The 20,376-nt window shown below is 38.2% G+C and overlaps 1 protein-coding gene across 6 annotated transcripts in view; it reads right to left on the bottom strand.

Moving 5' to 3' along the window:
* Positions 1-5,612: 5,612 nt before the first annotated feature.
* The window catches only part of CUNH14orf39 (chromosome unknown C14orf39 homolog), a 33,388-nt gene continuing 18,624 nt past the window's right edge, over positions 5,613-20,376 (bottom strand). For all 6 annotated transcript variants that reach the window (XM_027638214.1, XM_027638213.1, XM_027638209.1 and 3 more), the window contains 9 exons: positions 15,251-15,390; positions 14,717-14,796; positions 12,644-12,729; positions 12,491-12,555; positions 11,396-11,463; positions 9,620-9,759; positions 8,997-9,132; positions 7,544-7,601; positions 5,613-6,314 (listed from right to left, as the gene is read on the bottom strand). In XM_027638214.1, coding sequence (XP_027494015.1) covers positions 6,112-6,314; positions 7,544-7,601; positions 8,997-9,132; positions 9,620-9,759; positions 11,396-11,463; positions 12,491-12,555; positions 12,644-12,729; positions 14,717-14,796; positions 15,251-15,390 — 976 coding nt within the window. In that variant the 3' untranslated portion in view covers positions 5,613-6,111. The remainder of the gene's footprint in view (positions 6,315-7,543; positions 7,602-8,996; positions 9,133-9,619; positions 9,760-11,395; positions 11,464-12,490; positions 12,556-12,643; positions 12,730-14,716; positions 14,797-15,250; positions 15,391-20,376) is intronic.

A 20,376-nucleotide genomic window follows, 5' to 3' on the forward strand; every position in this document is an offset into this window, starting at 1 on the left:
AACAACACTACACCCTTACCATACGTGGCACCAAATACTTGTCAATTCTCATTTGGCCAACAGGAATCACAAACTTGTCCAGCAACATCAGGCCCCCAGGCCCCCTAGGAGAGGACCACTCTCAAAGTTCTCAGGTCTATGAAGTTTACCTAAAGCAGAAAAATATACCCAACAGTTATTTCCCTGGTTTTGCTGTCAGAATGCTTCTCCTGTGTTAGCAAAAAAAAAAAAAAGTCTATATTTTGGATACCTGGGAAGAGCACAATCCAAGGTAAAGTGGAAGTTTACATGAAGTCATGACCTACTTCAAAGAACCAGCTTCTTTTAAGTGCTCTGGCTGGATGGCCAACCTGAGTTTAAAAGCACCTCTGAAGTTCAGTGTTAGTTTCCACATAATTTATAATTTACATCTTTTTTTTTGGCAGAACTCTGCTGCTCTTTGGTCTCTGACAATGAGTCACAAGTATTAGGTCAAGATGAAAACAAAACAGCAGCAGTGGCAGCAGTGGGTGTGCAATGAGCAGAGGTGGTCAGGGCTTTGGTTTAACTTCTCACCACTCAGATCATGTTGGTAACAACTGGCAGATTATCCAAGACCCTCTTCCAACTGTGAGGGAGAAAAACATACAGGCAGCTGCCTATGATAGCTCCTTCAGTGTATGTAAAGGTGAGATACATGACTGGTGAAGTATTCAGGGAAAGATTCCCAAGGAAAAAAAAATCACCATGCAGTACTGTGTCCAGTGACACTTGCAAACACATGAGACATGATTCAAAATTGTGGTGCACACCAGTCCTGCCTGGGTAACACCTGGAGTGCTTCAGAGGTTTGGCAATTCTGTGAGTGTTAAGAAACATTTTAAACCACTTCTGGTACCCGTAACTTCGGGACATAAGCCTTTTGCTGCTGTGGCAGTGAGCACTGTCCCTGACCATCATGCATTTTGTGGAAACAGCTAAAACGTGCCACACATGTGCCTCAAGAAAAAGAGAAGAGCAGCAAGAGCTCAGCTCGAGGCAGTCCTGCTCTGGCAGAAGGGAGCAGACAAGAACTGCAAGCTCCAAACAGAGTTTCAGTGTGGACTGTCAGCTTCCAAGCTTCCCACCGGTCAGAACAGCTGGTTCCCCACTAGCAAGAACTTTTTTTTTCACATTAGTTCTTCTTTCCCTGATTTTCCCCAGCCCAAGTCTCAAAGGATTATTGAGTAAGTACTCTGCCATGTGAAATAATTTGGTGGCTTCTTTGTGGACTGTGGTGTGATACAGAAAATTAGGTTCGTGCTATTAAAACATTTGACACTGTTTCTCCTGGGGAGTTATAACAGTCAAAGTATTTGCCTTTTGCATGTGTCTAAACATTTTATTAACATGGGAATGTCCATCCTTTGATATTTCCTTCATACCCTTCTGGCAGCATTGCTTGATTTGAATGAAACAAAACACAAGCTATGTATTATTGCTGAATTCAAGTGATTCCTGGAAAGAAGAAAATCTGGGATGTAGCAAGGTGGGGGAAAAAAATTTACCTTTCCAACAGTAATGTGTTGCAAGTGCAAAAAAGAGCATCATCTTCACATCAAATCAAGCAAGGTACAGGATTCAAGAAACAACGTGCCAAGAGGCAATTTCTCAGCAAGATGTTGGCATCAGAACACAAAGTGATGTGTCTGGAAGCAGAACTGCTGAGCTGCAAACAACCTGGGTGTGAGTCAGAGGATATTAGGACAGTTCCTGTCCACCAGGAATACAGACTTGATTGCATGTGACTTGTGTCAACTCTGGAGACATCAAGAGCAGAACATAAAAGCAAGGCAACAGAGATATTTCTAAATGAGCCATTCAGCCTCTAAGGCAATGAATCTGGCAACAACTCAAGTTTTGGGAGGAAAAAAACCCAACATCCCAGGTTTGTGTTCCACGGTTATATCCTTCATTCATTTTTTTCAGGCAAAAGGTCACCGAAACATCATGTTTTAAATCATTAAAAGACACAGTCAATCCCCTTTGAAACTAGCCCATAACTTTGAAACCAGAATCCAATTGCCTGTTCTGGCTCATTAGTGTCTTTGGATCCTAATGACCCACTCAGTTGCAGTAAATGAAAAACTAATCCTTGTTTTATGCCATTGGCCGAAAAGGATTAGCCAACTCTTGCTACCCTTGCAATCAGCCTTGCACTGGGGGGATTACAACCATCTAATACTGTAAGTCTACACATTCCAATCTGTTACAATATGTAGCACTTAAAGCTTATTTCCTTGAAATGCTTAAACCTACTAATGCCATGGTGTAAGATTGTTTTCTTGGGATGTAGGGATTCTTCTACCCCTGCCCCAAACGTTGCCCACGCACAGGCAGAGGTGCCCCTGTACTTCCAACATGAAGTCTTAATTATGTTCATAGGCTTGAAATGATAATTAAAATAGATATTTTTTCTTTGCATAGGGCCCAGACTGGGGAGGCACAATGTACAACGAGGTTCAATGAACTAATTATCTTGAACTGTGTGGAAAGGCTGCAACTAGGGCTGTAAACCACTGACACTTTTTTTTTAAATTAAGTTTTCATTAATTGTTAGATGTTTAGAATACAGGTGATATTTTTTGCATCCTATTAATAATATGAACATAGAAACAGAGCCCATTGCTTACTTTTAATGTTATCTAACCAACCCTGTGGGTTGTAACTCCAGTTTTGTACCACTTTTGTCACTGCAGTTTTTCCAATCCAGAATTCTGGTTGCTCTTGCTTTATTACACATAAAATCATTGAGCAATTAGATGAGTCTACAGTGCCATGCCATACGCTTTTTTTCCCCCTCAAAGTATTCAGACAGCGTATGGCTGACAATTTAATATGGCAAAAAGCCAATTTTAACACTCTCAGATGCCCTACTCATGCTTGAATACTGAGCAGTGTTTCTGACACAAAATATAAATAACTCCTGTGGTTTTGTCACCTTAAATATCACATATAACAGCACAACAAAATTTGTCCTACAGAGTGTTATGCTGGGCATATGCACTTTATACTGATAGACTTGGACTGAAGTTACAGAAAATTCATAAATTGCTCTTAACATAAAATTTGATTTTTGAGTGTGAACAGTTTGCTGAAAGTCTAATTTCCTGTCAAAAGTGGTGTGTGAAGCCATAAAACAGCATTCCATGACGATAAATCTTATATCCCAAAACTGCTGGAAGTCGTTACATCAGTCTTTACCTCACAGTTGCTACATGAATTTTTGAGCACCAAACTTATCCAGCTGTTGCTCATTTGTTAGTCAAATACCCCCAACTTTATAAACATGCTTTACATTTATGCATCAGTAAAACTATCAGTAAAATAGTAGATGGTGCTCCAGACAAGGTGCTATGTTACTTTACAAATTATAATGTTGTTTTTTTTTTTTTTACTGGAAGACCACTTTGCACAACAAGGCATATGTGGAGACATGCTGTCTGTGTTATTTCTGAGCAGAAAAATAACATCTCCATGTAGCTATTATTTCTGAGGGAGAAACAAAACTGAGGCATCAGTGTCTGTCTCATCCCAGCAGCAGGTAGGAGTGTGAATGTCAGTAGTCACTTTTCAAACATTTTACTCAAGAAATCCGAAAACTGATTTCTTCGAATATCATTATATTTCCTCACAATTTGGTGACATAAAATATCTGTTATAAATATTTATTTAACCTAATGCAGGGTGGTACACTACCTTTTACAAGGAATTTTTCAAGTGAAGTGGTTTTCTGCCAAAAACTTCATTAAAAACTTAAGTGGAACAGTAAATATATCAAAAAAACATTTGCCTTCTGAGGAGGATACCCATATAAGATTCAAAGCCCAATCCCTTCTCTGCTTATTTAAGAGAGGTTTTTTGCTGTTAGTACCTTAGGGCTCGGTTGTGAACACCTGAGCTCTGTTTCATGAGGTGCAAATCGAGGACAGAACAAAAAGGCAACGCCCATTCCAAGGATTCACAGCACAGGGGCACAGCATAACCCCACTGCCACCTTGCTGACAGCTGCACTGCTTTTAGGAGATTACAGCTCCCAGCTGCCACTGCCACGGCGCTGCTGGAGGTTCCTGGTCTCCAGCTCAGCTGTAGTAACATGTGTAACACCTGGAATACCTGGAATTTTGCTCTCAAGCAGCTCTCACTGCACTGACAGGAGAATCTCTGTCTACACAGCTTTCAGACCAGAGGTGGATGCAGTCAGGTGTGTGTGTAAGGGAAGAACCAAAATGACATTGGTCAGTGAGATACATTCTGTGTCAGCAATCCAGCAACGTGGCTGCTATTGATTCTAGAGGCCAACAAGGGACCATTTTAAGACAGAATTTGACTGATACTCATGAAAAAAACTCAGTGTGTGTTTATTAGCAGTTCATGCTCTTAAGCCTCAATAAAGTGTCCCAAATGCTGAGTGGTTGCCTCTTTCAGAGCTCTTTTTCAACAGCTTTCTCTTTTATGTTATTAATCAGCCTATTCAATTTCTGTCAGTAAACATCCACCAAGACCTAGAACTATGGTTTCTGCCACTTCAGTCTGCAGCCTTGGCTTCTGGACTTTAATGTCAGAGACACGGATGACAGAATCCATCAGGAGAGGGGAAAGAAAACTTCAGCCCCAAATAACACAGCCTCAAACTTATATCTCCCTTATGTTTTTCAGATTGCCAGGTATGCAGCAGATTAGAAAAGCTGAGTCTCGCTTCTCATTAGCTGAGCTTCAGCAGGACTTCACTAAAACTTTCTGATTCATCTCCATTTAAAAAAAAAAAAACCAACTTTCACAAATCTCTAGGCACTAGTACTTAAGAAAATCTGGGTGTTACAACAATAGTCCTGAGACATTTAGGAGTTTGGCAGGAAAGAAATAGTGGCATAGATAACCAAGCTTCTGGTCATTTAGGGCTTTGCAGGTGAGCAGAGGGAAAAGGGACTCTACTCCCCTTCGGACACTGTTGACATTTTTTGGCAAACTGTGTACATTCTATGGACAGGATGCTTTTAGTCCACTTGTTCCACTCAGTCTACATGCCCTCCTAACTAGTTTGTGCATTTGCAATGTCTTCTGTGAAATCTGGTCTTCTATTTTGCTTGCCTGCTGTCAGGCAGGGTGTTTGTTTCATAGTAAATGACTGAGAAACCTAATTCCCTCATAAATTCATAAAGAGCATCCAAAATTAGTAACCTATGCTTCATATGTAAGAGGAAAAAAAAGTCTCCAAAGTGATCTGGTATTTCCTTCAAAGGCCATAAATGTGAAAGCTGTGGTTCTAGAGAAGATGGTTCTGAGGGATTCACAGGGCACAGGGCTGTGCTGGCTCAGAACAGTCAGAATTCCTTGCTGAGTAACCCTGATATTGTCTTAAAAGCCATTCTTTCCATAAGGAAAGGTCTTTGTGGAGAGCTGAGGGATACACTTGTGCTGACCACAGTTAGACTTTGGGAACTGTCTCTGCCTTTTTTTTGAAAGACTCTAGATAAAGAGGAAAAAATTTGCTTTCAGTATGTCGAGTGGAAAGACTGAATTTGAAATGTTAAGTATTACAATTGGAACATTGTTTCACTCCAGATATTAAGAAATACCTACAAAACTTCACATAAAATTAACAAAAATGTTTATTTCAAAATTATAAATCAGCTGTTACACACAGAATGCTTAAAACAGTGTCTTTAACTCAAATTCAGCTTTTACTGCTACAATAAACAGTCACTCTTACTAACACAAGTAATTTAGTTTATATCAGAGGCTGAAAGTAGTCATCTACATGTTTAGATACTCTCATACAGATATTCAATTAACTCACTACTGTAAAATGATATTTCTGCTGCTTCTAAGTGCCAATTTGGCAAGAGCGTATCATAACATTTTATGAAAAAAACACCTTTAGAAAATAAATAAGAAAAATAAATCTGCATCTCAAAGTGTGTGTGGTTGATGAGCACACACATGTTCTTGCAGCAACTACAGTAATGTATTCTTACATTATTTCTTACAGAAATGAAAGGAGTAGATGAAATGCTTTGTACTTTAACTTCAGAAACTGAAAACATTTGTCAAGGCTAAGTAGGAAAAGAATTTAAAAGGAAGTCAAGGCATTCAAAAGAGTGTAAATTGCTTTGTATTTTGTAAGGAAGAATGAAAACCTTTCATAGAAGGAGATTGTGATGATCTCTGATCCTGTCCAAATGCAAATGGAAAACTAAAGTCATCTTTTCCATCTCCAAATGCATGAGAAGTCAATTCTGAGGCGAAGGGAAAGGCAAATGCATCCTCACTTTCAGGTTTCCCAAAGAAGCTCCCTATATGGAATACACATATTTATAATTAGATTAAATCTTACTGAGAGAATACTGCATTCAGCATATGTTTCTTTAAAAACACATTATGCCCAACGTCCTGCTGAGCATCAATGTACAGTTGTGTGTTTATTTCTGCACTAGAAATGGTATTTCCAGGAGGTCATTATTAGAATCTACATCGAAGGAAGTGTGAAGTGCTCGAATGATTTAGAACAACAAAACACTTGTGCATGATATATTTTGCAACAGAGCAACAGAGGTCTTTGTAAACAGAATCTACAAAAGTGTTTCTTTAGAGAACGATGTGATCAATCACTGAAATACTTGGAAAAACAAAGCTGCTGACAGAAAAACACTTGAATTTTTATTTAGTAGCACAGAATTCACACACTTAACAACAGCTACATATGCATAAACCCTTATATTCTATACTCATCCAATTTTAAAAAAAAGTAGCTTTGCACTTGCAGCACCTCAAAAGAAAAAGATTAGGTTACAGTTCCCTTCAGGGGAGTGCTTGATCAGAAGTTTCTATCCTATTGATATAACGAAAAATTGGCTTTTCCTTTCAGAAAATCCAGGACTTCACACAGATCATGCAAATGTCTGTGGCTCACTCATACTGAGTGAAAGATACTGTGTATTAATTCTGATTCTGCTCTTTTGTGCCATTTTTACTTTGTGTACTTTCAACAGTTTACACCGATGAAAGTTAGTTTACTACTGAGATTTCTTTAATCAAATGGAAACTTTATTTTCATTTTAGTTGAGGGAGCAAGCAAAACCCAAGCAGATGTACTCTTTCCAACCCTAAGCTGGTATCTTTAAGTGAAAGTAGTATTTACCAAGTACTACAGCTTTTTATGTTAAAATAACTGTCCTTTTTATCTGTGAAAAAGCTTTAAGAGTTGAATTTTTCTTCTCCCTTGCAGGTCCTCTCAGTTTGCTTCAAACACACCTGCCACTACTGCTATTTCTTTCTTTCTCATACCTCTTTTTTTTCCCATGGTGTCTCAGACATTTGAAGCCAAACGTGCAAGGAAAGATTTAAGCTCATGTAAACACAAATGAGCACAATAAACCACTGGGCTACATTATCACACCTGACCGTCCTTTCAAGGCAAACAAAGGTGCTCTGCTAAGCAGGATCATGAGCTTGTCAGTCATATAAACACATATAAAGCAGAAGACAGCTGGTCCACACAAGCACATCTGAGTTCCAGACTTACCAATATCTTTGTGTGGGGACTGAGGGTTCAGGTTTCCCACAGAAAAATTTTCTTCTGTCTGAAAATGTAAACAAATATTCTATTTAACAAACGAGAAAGGCAACAGATAAGCTCTAATGCAGGTATGTGATATGCTCTTTTGCTTTTGGTGAGAAAGACACTGTCTCAGTGTTAGCAGCCTTCACAAAATCTGTATTCAAAGGTGTATATCAGTCCCTAAAGCTGCAAAGGAAACTCTTTGATCAGATAGATTTGATTATAGTTGCACATATCTGCAAACACACTCCCTCCATTCTCCTAGAAAAAAACCCACATCAGGTTGGTAGCTGTCCAAAAGCTGATCTGGCTAACTGCCGTTGTTTAAACTGAAAAAAAACCAAAATCATTTCATTCTGTGACATTTTAGAAAACCTCTAAGCAACAACACAATTAGTTCCTACTGAGTAGGACCTGCCATTGCCAGAAAGAGTAGCAGCGTAATCACTTGTCACTCTTGAGGAGAGTTCTTATGCTACATTTAAAACAAATACTGAAGTCCCACAAAACTCCAATCTAATGGCAGAGAATCCCACCTCTGGTACAGTCTGAACAGGCACGAAATAATGTGGGTTCTGACAGCACTGCATGACTTAATATCCACCTCAATAATTCACAAATCACTCACCAGTGTGTTCTCTCCTACACACAGCTCATGCTACAAGACACCAACATCATGTATCTTGCCAAACACAAAATGAAATGGTGCTTTCCCTCACCCCTCTTTCAGCTTCTGTCCACTGAAACAGGAGATACCTGAGCTCAAACCCCTTATTTGCATGATGGGGTTTGGATCTCCATTGCCAAGTGGTACCTAACCCCTGTCCTAGGCACTGACACACACCCATCCTGGATCCCCAATTATCTCTCTGTTAACCCAGGAGAGGAAAATTGACTCGGCAGCACTGCAGTTGGGGAATCTGCAAGGAAAAGGAAGGCCTGGATTCCGTTCCCTGTTCCGAATAGTTGCCTACATAGCTCCTCCATTTAAGTATAGCTATTCCATATTTGCTGTTCAATGCCCTTAATAGATTGTGCTTTCTTCCTTTCTCACTGTTCTTCACTTCATCAAGACAAAACTACACAGGATGTGCATGTGAGCTGGGAATTCTGCTAGAGAACCTAAATTTTGCACTGTAACACTGAACCAGAAGCCTTTTGGTGAATCAAGTCACCACTACATTTGCACAAGATCCATCTGAGAAAGACTCATACTTGGCCAGAAGTCATCATAGGGGGAATTGCCAGGAAAGGAGTTAAACATTTTCAAAGGACAACAAAGTAAAATTAAGTGAGATATTAAAAAAAAAAATTACTACAAGATAACCAGTCTGAAAAATCTCATTCACTGTCAGTGCTGTTTTCTTCACTTATTTTGCTTTGTGGAAATGTGGCGTTCACATGTAATCATTATTACCTCATCAGATGAGTTTTGTGCCCCAAATACAGAAGAACCAAAGAAGTTAAAGCCAGGTGACTTCTGGGAGAAGTTCATGAGAGAAAAGAAAGCAGGAGATTTTGATGTTCCTTCTTCACAACCTAAATTTTGAATGCTGTAAATACAGAAAGGAATAAACCATATTAGTAGTTTCCTAAGTAATGATGGTTTTTTTGTTCTATTTTTTTTCTTTTTCCTGTTTTTTCACCTTTTTAAATCCCCATAGCTTCCATCAGTAATTTCTTCTTGCATCACAGCACAGGTAACACAATTCTTTAAAGCAAAAGTGGTATTCTTACCAATTCCCTACCCTTCTAACAAAAGCAACCTATTTAAAGATAGAAATCAGGGGTACAAATATTACTGCAGGAAAAGACAATGTGTCTCATATTTCTAAGCAGAGTCCTGCTCTTTTAAACAGCTTCAAGTGGAAGGGATATTATAAGAAGAAAACCTAATAAATGCCTAGAATAAATTGGAAAAAAAATCTGAATATTTTCAGACCAGTTTTCTAGAAAATTCTTGCTATAGTACAGAAAGGCTTATACAATAAACATCAATACAGCTTTTTTCTCAAGATCAAATAAAAGCTGAAATCATACAAGTCAAAGGGAGGTGTTTCAGAGAACTGCATCTTCTTCCCCTTTAAGTCAGGTGTTTTAGGTGCTCTTAAAAATGGTTCTGCACTTTCTTCTACTATGTCAGGATTATCTTCATTTGGATTAAAACATGTGTGTACATCCTATTTAAAAAGAAATATACAACAATGTTTATAACATATAAAATCTCCCAAAATATCATTAGCCCATTTACCTATAAATATGTTAATGATATGCTTTAGGTCTAGTTATGACTCATGAAAAATAAAAGGTTTTTAATAAAATGCTCACAGTGACATATTCACCATTCTTAAAAATGTAACCTTAATTTACTCAACTAAAATGGACTTCCTGTGAGTTAAAATTTTCATCCAAAAAATAAAAAAACTTGTGAACTAACATTTTCAATAAAAGATGTAATTCCAAAGTATGTCTTAGCATAATGTTTAAGGTCACACTGGAATCCTCTTGATACTCCCTAGTGAATTAAAGGAACATCACCATCAGAATATATTTCAGTTGACTGAGACCTTTCATCTTCCTCAGAAAAGGTTAAATGAGAATGTACACTTGGATTCTGTGTGGCAATTTCCACCAGACTCAATATTGTTTTAAGTATTTCTTCTCCATCAGTTGATTTCAGGCATCATTCTGTAGTGAATCAACCAGAGGATGAGGAGTATCTCAGACTTGATCTTGTCTACTAGTTGTAGCTGTGTGCTGGTTTGGGCTGGGGTAGAGATCATATTCTTCACAGTGGATGGTATGGGAGATACAGTGATAATTATTCAGGGATGTTTTAGTTACTGCTGAGCAGTGCTCACACAGCATCAAGGTCTTTTCTGTTTCTCTCCCACCGGTGAGTGGGCTGGAGGTGCACAAGGATTTGTGAGGGGACACGCTGGGACAGCTGCCCCCATCTGACCACAGAGGTACTGCACACCATGTAATGTCATGCTCAGCAATAAAAGCTGTAGGGAAGAAAGAGGAAGAGGGGAATGTTTGGAGTCATGACATCTGCCTTCCCAAGCAACTGTTACGAGTGATGGAGCCCTCTGTTCCTGGAAATGGCTAAACAACTGCCTGTAGATAGGACATAATGACTGAATTCCTTATTCTGTTTCACTAGCATGCACGGCTTTTGCTTTACCTATTAAATTGTCTTTATCTCAACCCACAAGGTTTTGCATTTTTACCCTTCTGACTCTGTTCCCCTTTCCACTGTGAGGGGCAGGGAGCAAGTGGCTGTGTGGTGCTCAGCTGCTGGTGGGTGTTAAACCACATCTTGATACCACCTACATGTGCAACACAACTGGCTTGAATATCACTTGAATATTATGTGTGCTTGACCTCCCATCCAGGCACACCTGGTAAAAGCAGTGGCAATGGAGCCAGCACTGAGCCTGTTTAGCACAGTTCTGCATGAGAAATAAGTTTCAAAAGCAGTCTTTTTTTTTTTAATGTTTCATCAGCTCACACTGACTAAAATGTTATGCACCAATTGATACAAAAAATGTGATGTGCATAGGATAGTCATCCTAAATGGTCCATTGTTAAAGCAACAAAAAAACCCTCAGAACACTGATGTGATCAAGAGCAATGATCACTGTATTACCAACCAGAGGGTACTGGTTGGTTCCTCACTCATTGTGTGCCTTATAGTGAGTCACTTTGCCAATTTCTGAGACTCACCTCTTGCCAACCCATTCAAATATGTCAAAATACTTCGACTATTGTAAATTAATTAATTATTTATGACATAAGAAATGCTTTGCTTACTTGAGGTATGTGCGAAGATTCCTTCGGCTCACCTGCTTCTTTATCACCACGTTTGGCCTCTTGGTTTGCTGCACAAAAAAAGGCAGCACTGCCTGTATTACAGCAGCTTTTTGAACAGGTGCATAAAAATTACATTGTGGGAAAGAATCCCTGAGGAAGGTTTACTGAGTTGGCGTTGCTATTGCTGAGGAAGTGTTCTGACTGTGGTTTTCATAACAACCCACTCTGTGGCTACATCCATAATAATTACCTCTTGTTCTGCCACTTACTCACTATTGTCAGAGCATTACTCGGGCTGCTTCACGTGGTTTGGTGTGTTCTCTAAACCTACCCATTGTTCCCTGAGAGTGCTGTGTTTGTCTAATCCAGCTATTGCCCTCTGAGAGTGCTAAATACCGGTCAATAGAAACCAGGTGGGAACAATATAAAAAGCACATCCGTGTGACAGTGATGAAGTGTTTAAAGGAGGATGAGAAACGAGAGGGAATGTTATCAGACTTTCTGCTCCAAGCTTCAGGTCATGCAACATCTCAGGCACTGTGGGTTAAGGACACAGAAGTAGTGTCCTATTTATAAAAAAATATAGACTGTAACCTTTTACATGCATCTAAATTGGTAGTATAATTAGAAAAAAAAATTTAAACTGAAGTTCAGTGCCTTGTGATCTCAAAAACTGTAGGTGTGTTTCTAACTACCCTGTTTTGTTTCTATAAACATTCTGTATGTTTTTCTGCAGTTAATTTTTATCGTTAATAATCTTAATGTGATGATTCCAGATTCCTAAATGGTTGGGTTTATTATACCCCTTTTCTTTGCATTTTCTCATGTCTCCTGGGCAGATTTTGAGACTGGTTTTCATTTTACCCAAGTAATTTGAGCCTAGAATATGAATTTTACAGGAGCTGTTGGAAGCTTCCATTCATTGGCAATGGTCAATGCAGAATGAATCTGCCTGTCTGCTATATTCAAAGTTTGAACTAAATAATCAAAGTGGGAAAGGAATACAAATGGTGGCCCTCTTAACACCAGAATGAAAATTTGATCCATAGAATTATATGATCCAGCCTTATAAAAAAAATTGCAGTGGTACATTACCCATTACTGCCTTTTTACTCTCAAACTGCTGACTGGAAGTCAACTGCTTTGGAGGATTTGTCACTCTAAAAGACAAAAATTATTGTTTGTCTAAATATGAATTACTTCCAAAAACCTCAGCCTTAAGAATGAAAACTACTTTATTAAAGTTACCTGAATTTCATTGGGGTTTGTATGCTTGCTATTGATGGAACTTGGGCAATTCGTGGGTTGTTGGTCCCTGTGGTGTCAATAACCATCTAAAAGAAGAAAAATTCAAATGAGGCAGCAAATGAAATTGTCACATCAACAGTATCACTTTGATTTCTTCTTAGACTGTGGAAATCCCTTCTTTTAACCAGGAATTAAGGATCAGGCAATGTAAAAAAAAACCCCTACCTTTTTGCCTGTATTTCTGTTATCTACATTTTGAGAGCATGATACCCAAAATCACTTCTGTAATTTTCATAAAGTCTTAGTCACAACATTAATAACTAGATGTGAATAATTAACTTCTCTGTGACACAAATAATGTTATGTAATTTACAAACTTTATCCAGGTTTGCTGCTGCTGCTGCTCAACACAAAAAGGGCTGGGCCAGGCTGATGTGAGCGTGTACATCAGTCTCAGTCAGCACAGATCTCATGTGTGGATTGAAAAACTGCAGAAAACATGGAAGTACTCCCACCTCACAGATTTTTATCAGATCAAAAGCCCTAACTCTTATATCTAGGGTGTCTTTGTGCCTTAAGGGCAGAGTAGCACCAGGGTTCTATACCTCTGCATAAGATAACACATTATTTTTAATTTACAAAATGTATCAATCTGAATTCAGTTCAGGATAGGGGACTAAAGGGCTGGTTCTGCATTATCTGTCTGCCACTCAACTCCTGAAGTTTACAGCACACCTTCTCTGAAGCATAGCAACCTTTCTTCCAATCTTATTTTTCCTCAGACTCCATCTTCTTTTCCTTGTTGTCATCATCCTTTCTGAAAGTTCTCTTAACCTTGACTTACTGCTTCTCAGTATTGTCTAAGTGCAATTCTAAGTCCTAGATTTCCAGCCTCATCTCTAGATTACCCTGGCAACAGCCCCTTCCATCATCCTTGTCATGTCCAACTCCCTCAGCCAGTCACAAATGAGAATTGCCTGAAATTTCTTCTGGCCTCGTTCCACTCAGCCCGGCCACTGCCCTTCATGTTGTCTTATATCCTGAAGACACTGTCTTCTCCCACAAGCTCCACTCTACACCAGTCAGTGATTCCCTCACTTACTCCTTCAGTTCCTTTGAAATTCTTAAGAAAATCACAACTGGTTCTGTTTAATTTTAGCTTGATTTTTATTGTTCAGTAACATTTGGGTTTAAATAGAATGAGTGAGGTGTCCCTTAGAAAGAAGGTTTTGATATGGAAACTTCCCCGAGCTTCTGCACAGCAAACACAATCACAAACTATTTACTTTGTCTCCCATGGCCTTCCCTTATCTGAGTACTCCTTCAATACCTTAACAATCTATTGCTCCTATCAATGTCCTTGCTCTCTGTGAGGCTATTAGTGGCTTTCACAGCTGTGCAAGCTGTTCCTCCAACTTGTTTCTAGATTGATTGATTTTGTTTGAATATTTAAGATACAAATACGCTTCACCATTTCATAAAAATACCATATGAAATCTGTGCTTTTGGGTGAGTGATAGAAAATGGACTTGTGGACTCCTGCAGTGTACAAAGCAAGGTTGTTCGTGGTTTTATTCCTGTCAGCCCAGATTTTTGTCTCTGGTTAAACCTCAGAACTGAGCTGTTAACTGTAGGCACACCTGTACAGCATCCTGCACACTTAGTCCTTCATGAAATCCTTCATTATGGAGTAGATGACTGACAAGTCATCAGTAATGGAAGATTATGCTCCTCCTTTAGAGCTCCAAAAATTTGCTATATAAAAGCAAGTGAATCTACAAAGGTTATCCTAAATTTTAAAAACTATTGCACAAAATTAGTTGGAAAGGTGGAGCACCTCAAGTTTGACATGAGAATGCTTTGCAAGAACAAACACATTTTCAGAATGAAAAGGCACCAAAGAAAGATTTTTGTTGTCATTACCAAATAATAGCAGATTGCCAAGATTACAGGGTTGGCAGGTTTCATGTAAGATATTATAGCACAAGGTATGTTTGAAGTGTTTTAAATTTAAACCACCACATAAACCAGACTATATAATCTCATGTTTTTACCACTAGGAGAGCTACATACCTCTGACAAATTTTGTACAAGATTGGAGGAACTGCTAGTGGCAACTGGAAGTTCCATTGTTTTTTCTTTGTCTTCTCTCCCTAAATTAATAAATATTATGTAATATTGTCAATAGGATTAAGTATCCAAAGCATGGCATTTTTAAAGTAAACTTGGGAACAACAATTATAAATTTTCCTTTCAATACAGAGCAAAAAGAAAATTATCACAAAATATGAAAATATTAATCAAATAATAGTTAGTTAATATTTCCTGCACTAATGCAAACAGTGCTAAAGGTATGTTTCAGATTTTTCTGGCAGCATGCATCAGGTGTATCTGTCATGTTACTTTACTCATTGCATAGGTACGAGAGGAACCAGACATAGAAGATTTCCTGAACATAAAGACAGGTGAGCACCCAACTTCCACTGAAAACCTGGCTTCAACTGTCACAGTAGGAGCAGTTCACTAGATTTGTTGTTGTGCATTATCCATTCATTTACACAGAAATAATCCAGAATCCTCACTGAGAAATCATTAAACACACTGCACCTGTTTCTGGTTGTTGATTTGAGAATCTAATACTCTGCACAGACTGGACCAATTTCTGAGGAATGTGTAGGACAGGTAATGGTTTACACCACTGATGTTTCTCTTTTGGCAAAGGTGAGTGTTCAGGCTCTTCAAACATCCTAAACAGAATTAAATTTAAAATCATTAAGTTGCAAAAGAAAAGAAACCATAAAATATAACTGCTGCAAATAAGTGTAGTTTTCAAGGGAGTTGGATGCTGTCAGCGAGGTTCTGCCACTTTCAGCACCAGCAGCTGATAAAAATTGAGGTTTTCTTTAAATAATATCAGACAGAGAATATCACTGAAAAAAAAGAAACCACCAAGTAGTAACAAGCCAATCATAAGAACATTGATGACTTAAATTTTGTCAGTATCAAAGAAAAGAATTAGTAGTTTGAAATTTGACACTTTGAATAAAGTACATCATTATTGTAGTTCTGAAATCACATTTTCACATTTGAAAACACTTCTTCTCTCTCTCTGAGATTGTTTGGAATACTCACACTACACATACACAAAAGAGAAAACTGCAGCAAGTGTTTTCACTTGTAGGGTAATTATCTGTGTAGGGTAAATAGCCCTTTACAGTGCAGAAAGACAGAGGTTAGCAGAACAATGAAGGGTAAAGTGGCTATTTGGCACAGGAACGTTTACCATTTTTTAAAATAATGAGTTCTATTCTATTTTCTCTCTGGCGTTCTTGCTTAGTGCCTCTGTGCTTCCAGCTACAACATCTGGTCTGTTACTGACTGAACAATGCTGGTCAGAGCAAATAAAGAACTGAGTCAGTCTGTTGGTTCTTCTTGAAATGTTCCATAAACAAAAATAAGATAAAATGTAGGATGCTCTTTATAAGACAATGTGGAGTAAAATTAGCAGTACTAATAAAAAATACCAATTAGAAGCACTGGTTAAGATACATGGGCTTAACAACACATTAAACTCATATCCATACACAACTGTGCTCACATAAAACTGTGAATGCACCTCAGACAAGTAACTCTGATGAAAAGGAGCATTTTCACGTGTAGTTACACATACACCTGGTGCTGTGCTGGACTGAGACCTAACAAACTATACAAACCATATACCACCTAACATAGCAATCAAAAAAACCCTACAAATATTAAAGATTTTTTAAACGATTGTATCTTTCAGTTACGTTGATTATAGATAAACCTGTGTCAAGAGTGAATATTACAGGAAATAAGATGTGTATACGGCTGGTGCATCTTTAAATTCAGACGCAGGGAGCATAAAAAGGAGGAGAAATCAAAACACAGCTAAGCACAGAACTCTGGCTAAAACTGCCTCACTTTGTTCAAAGTGGCTTATTTGGCCACTTTACCACAATCATCATTCAAAGATCAATGGAACAAGGCTGCAGTGGTTAAGGTCATCAGCTAGACTGCCACAGACAGTCTAATAGGGGTGGGGTTTTTTGTTGTTTGGGGGTATTTTTTTCTTTTGTTTTGGATTTATTTTTTTTTTCACAGAATTTAGGATGCTAATTTATGTTTTTAAAAGTTCTTGCAGCCACTTTCCATGTGCTCCTGTAAAGCCGAGCAGACAACTCTACCTTTCTAAAAATTTACTCTCCATTAAATATATTCTCCATAAAAAATATTCTTTCACAACGCCTTTCTTTTCAGAAGAATGTATCAAAGGCAGTTACAAACCAGACTCAGAAGCTCTTAAATATGCACTTTTTAAGTAACCAGTTAAACTTCATGCATATGAAGTTCCCAATTAAACTTCATGCACATGAAGTTCCCAGTTAAACTTCATGCATATGCAATACAGCTGCTCCCTTCCCTCCCCAAAAAAACTGTTGAAAAATAAACCATGGGCATTTTCTCTGATATAATTAATAACCACTGGAAGAAAAATCAAACTGCAAACTGAAGCTCAAAACAGTCCAAATTGCAGTAGCAAGAAAGAGCATTTGTCTTCTTTCTCTGCTTCATTGTTAGTAGACATGTGAGTAGATAAAAAAATCTTTATCTTGATCCATACTGCAAAACAGGGAACCTTTTTTAAAGTGTAAAGAAAAAAATAGATATTCTTAAGTCAAAATAAAGTGGCATTTTCTTAGTAATAGTTTTTTCATTGTAGCATAAAAAAGCCCAAAGATTAATATTACTTCATTTTCACTATAGGAATCAAGTGTATTTGATCAGACACATGAAGAATCACACCTGACTCCTGTGATATTTACAGGACTCTCCTGAAGTCATGTTCAGTATTCTCATGAGGAGAATGCCAGCAATTCCTTTGGGAAACAGGACTTTAAATGACTAGTAATTAATAACTACCTATGAGGTTTGGTGAGCACAGGGTTGCCTCTTCATATATGTTTACATTAGAAGTCCTGAAACAACTTTTTAAGTACTTTTCCAAGAATTATATTACCAAGTTTTTTCTTTGATCAGTAAAAGTTAATCTTTTGTAATGCAAAGGTACTGAAAGAGCAGCAATAATCTGCCATGGGATATCTTTTATGTGAAGTTTTAGCAAAAAGCTCTCTCTTGGAACATAAGAAGTGCAATTAATACATGACCAAATTGGAAAAAGAACAAATAGAGAATTACAGAATAATGAAATTAAAGCTCTCTCAAACATTTTAGAAAAGCAGAGAGAATGGACATGATATATGCTGTAGCACAGCTCGAGATATCGACCTTTCTATGTAATAAATATAATCTCTAATTGAGAAATCAAAACTAGGGCTTCAAAAGAGTTGAGTTCTATCTAGTGGCTGATGAGAATTCTTGATTTGCAGATTTTATCCACGATGACTGTCAGTGTAACTGGTGAACTATGAAAGCCCACAAATCAGAGAGAACAGCTGGTATGAGCAGAGGAACCTGTGTTTTGCTCTCAGCCTTATCAATAACTGACCAGCCAGCAGTAAATGATTCCAACTAAAATGTTCCAGGCCTTTTAAAAGAACATTTATGACTTCCATTCTCCTGCCCAAAGGAGAACACATAAATCAGCACCTATTAATTGACTTGCAAGTTGGTTTCTTGTCTCGTAGCCCTCTAAAGCATTTCATGGGTATTAATTTGTACATTGTTCTGCTCAGTGCTTTCACTGCTCTCTTTAGTTCTTTCCCCTGATGCTGCTGGTTTCATGCTGGTCTGGATCAGTTCATGGAGATTCACAGTACAATTCCTTTTTTTTCTGCTTATTTTGTGGCAGAAGATGAAGGTATCTCCTCTTCACAAAGATTTCTTTGCCCAGTAGTATCTTTGTAGTGACTGCAGGACAGCTCACAAGAAACTACAGCCTTTGGCACCCACATTCTGCTGTTGTATTTTTGTACATTGCCTTGAGTCTGCAAAAGTTTTATTTCACATCTCATTTTCTCCATATATTTTCTATTTGGGTTTTTTTTCCTCACGGTGCTTATGCTCACAGCTTCATAGTACACTCATTTTTAACATCAGTAGTTATTTAAACAGTTACTTCAGTGCTTTCTAGTGAAGACTTCTTTTAATAAATTTATGTCAAATAGGGGTTTTTAAAAACCATTTTATACCATTTTCTACAGGCCTCTATGTTGTGGATATCTTTGACATAAAAAAACTTCAAAACCCTTTAAAATTTACTCTAGGAAAAAACTTACTGAGTAATAATCAGGTTCTGGTCTGATAACACTTGCTATGTCAGAGAAGTGCATACATGGAGGTTAAAAGGCACTGTGAGTTAGGGTAGTGTATGTTGCCGTGGGATTTAGGTGCTGAAAAAATCTCCGGAGCAGTTAATTAGGGGTGAGATAAGAAAGGGTTTATTTGCCAAGGCAGAAGATGTTACAAGACGTGTCCCTGTGCCCAAGAGGTTACATTTTATAACATCATCCATCCAATCCCAGATGTATCCACCCCGTGGCCTTTGCTCTGGACTGCCCCGGGGTCCACCCCCTGAAAATGGGTCTGGGGTGCATTTCGGGACCCCCTACTTCATCATCTTCACCATCATCAGAGCACAAAGGGTACATAGTTACCTAATTCTTGACTTCATTCTGTGGTTTAGGCCCAGATATGCTGTTCTGTCAACTGTCTAGGCCTTGCCTTGACAAAAGACTAAACATTTCTATTGGATTCAGGAGTAGGGCTGATATAGGGAGCATAGAATGGGGGAAGAGGGTTAAGGAATGTGTAAACAAGGGTGCTACAGGGAAAGGGAAAGGGACAAGGGACAAAGAAGGGAGGGTTTCTACTTTAAAACCTACTTATAAAACTTACAAGTCTTACAAATACTAAAAAATAAAAAACCATTAGGGGCTTAAGGCATCATGTAAAAGGCTTACACCACCTTCTATCCATGATGCAGCCCATGGAATTACTGCTGCAGTAAGAGCTCCAAAAAGATCTGCTGGTGTGCAGTGCAGACACAGCTACAGGTGGAGGTACAAGCACCTGAAGGCTCCATGACAGGGAGACAAATGTAGCAATGGCAGGTCTGGCAGTGCACCCTATGGATTCCTTTCCACGAGGAGCCTGTCTGAGGGATTCTTACACCTCCATACCCAGAGCACAGACCTCTACCTCTTATAATAAGTCCCTAATTGGCTTTTTTTTGCTCTGCAGACTGAACACACATGAGTTTCTTTGAAAATTCAAAGGGAATGCCTCCCATCTTTTATTTCACTTTGTCTTAAAACTAATGGGATTTCTTGTTTCCCCATGTTTCCTTTCTTGCCTATTATAAAAGCTTACATAAGGAGGTAGAATGGGTGTAAAGGATTTAAAAAAAAAAATCTGTATGATTCATAGGTAAGGAGATATTAAAGAATTAAAAAATCCCTGTGGAAAGGATCTTAGGGATGACATATTTCTACAGATATATTCCACTAAATCCCTGTTTAAAGCCTCAAAAATATTCTTTTTCAAGTGCACCATGACATAAAATCACTCAGACAAAATCTTTAGGATGTATTTTTGCTTTAAAGTGGATTTTGATCTAAAAGTGTCAGCTCAATGGGAGGTGTTTCAACATTCACAAGGATTCCAGATAAGTGCAAGATAGTCCTGATGGTGATTTTCAGCCATTGTAATTGAGCTCAAATTAAAGTGAGTCCCAGCTGTAAATGATCGCT

This window comes from Corapipo altera, unplaced genomic scaffold, assembly GCF_003945725.1.
Source record: "Corapipo altera isolate COAL_440 unplaced genomic scaffold, ASM394572v1 23, whole genome shotgun sequence".
In the NCBI taxonomy this organism is placed as follows: Eukaryota; Metazoa; Chordata; class Aves; order Passeriformes; family Pipridae; genus Corapipo; species Corapipo altera.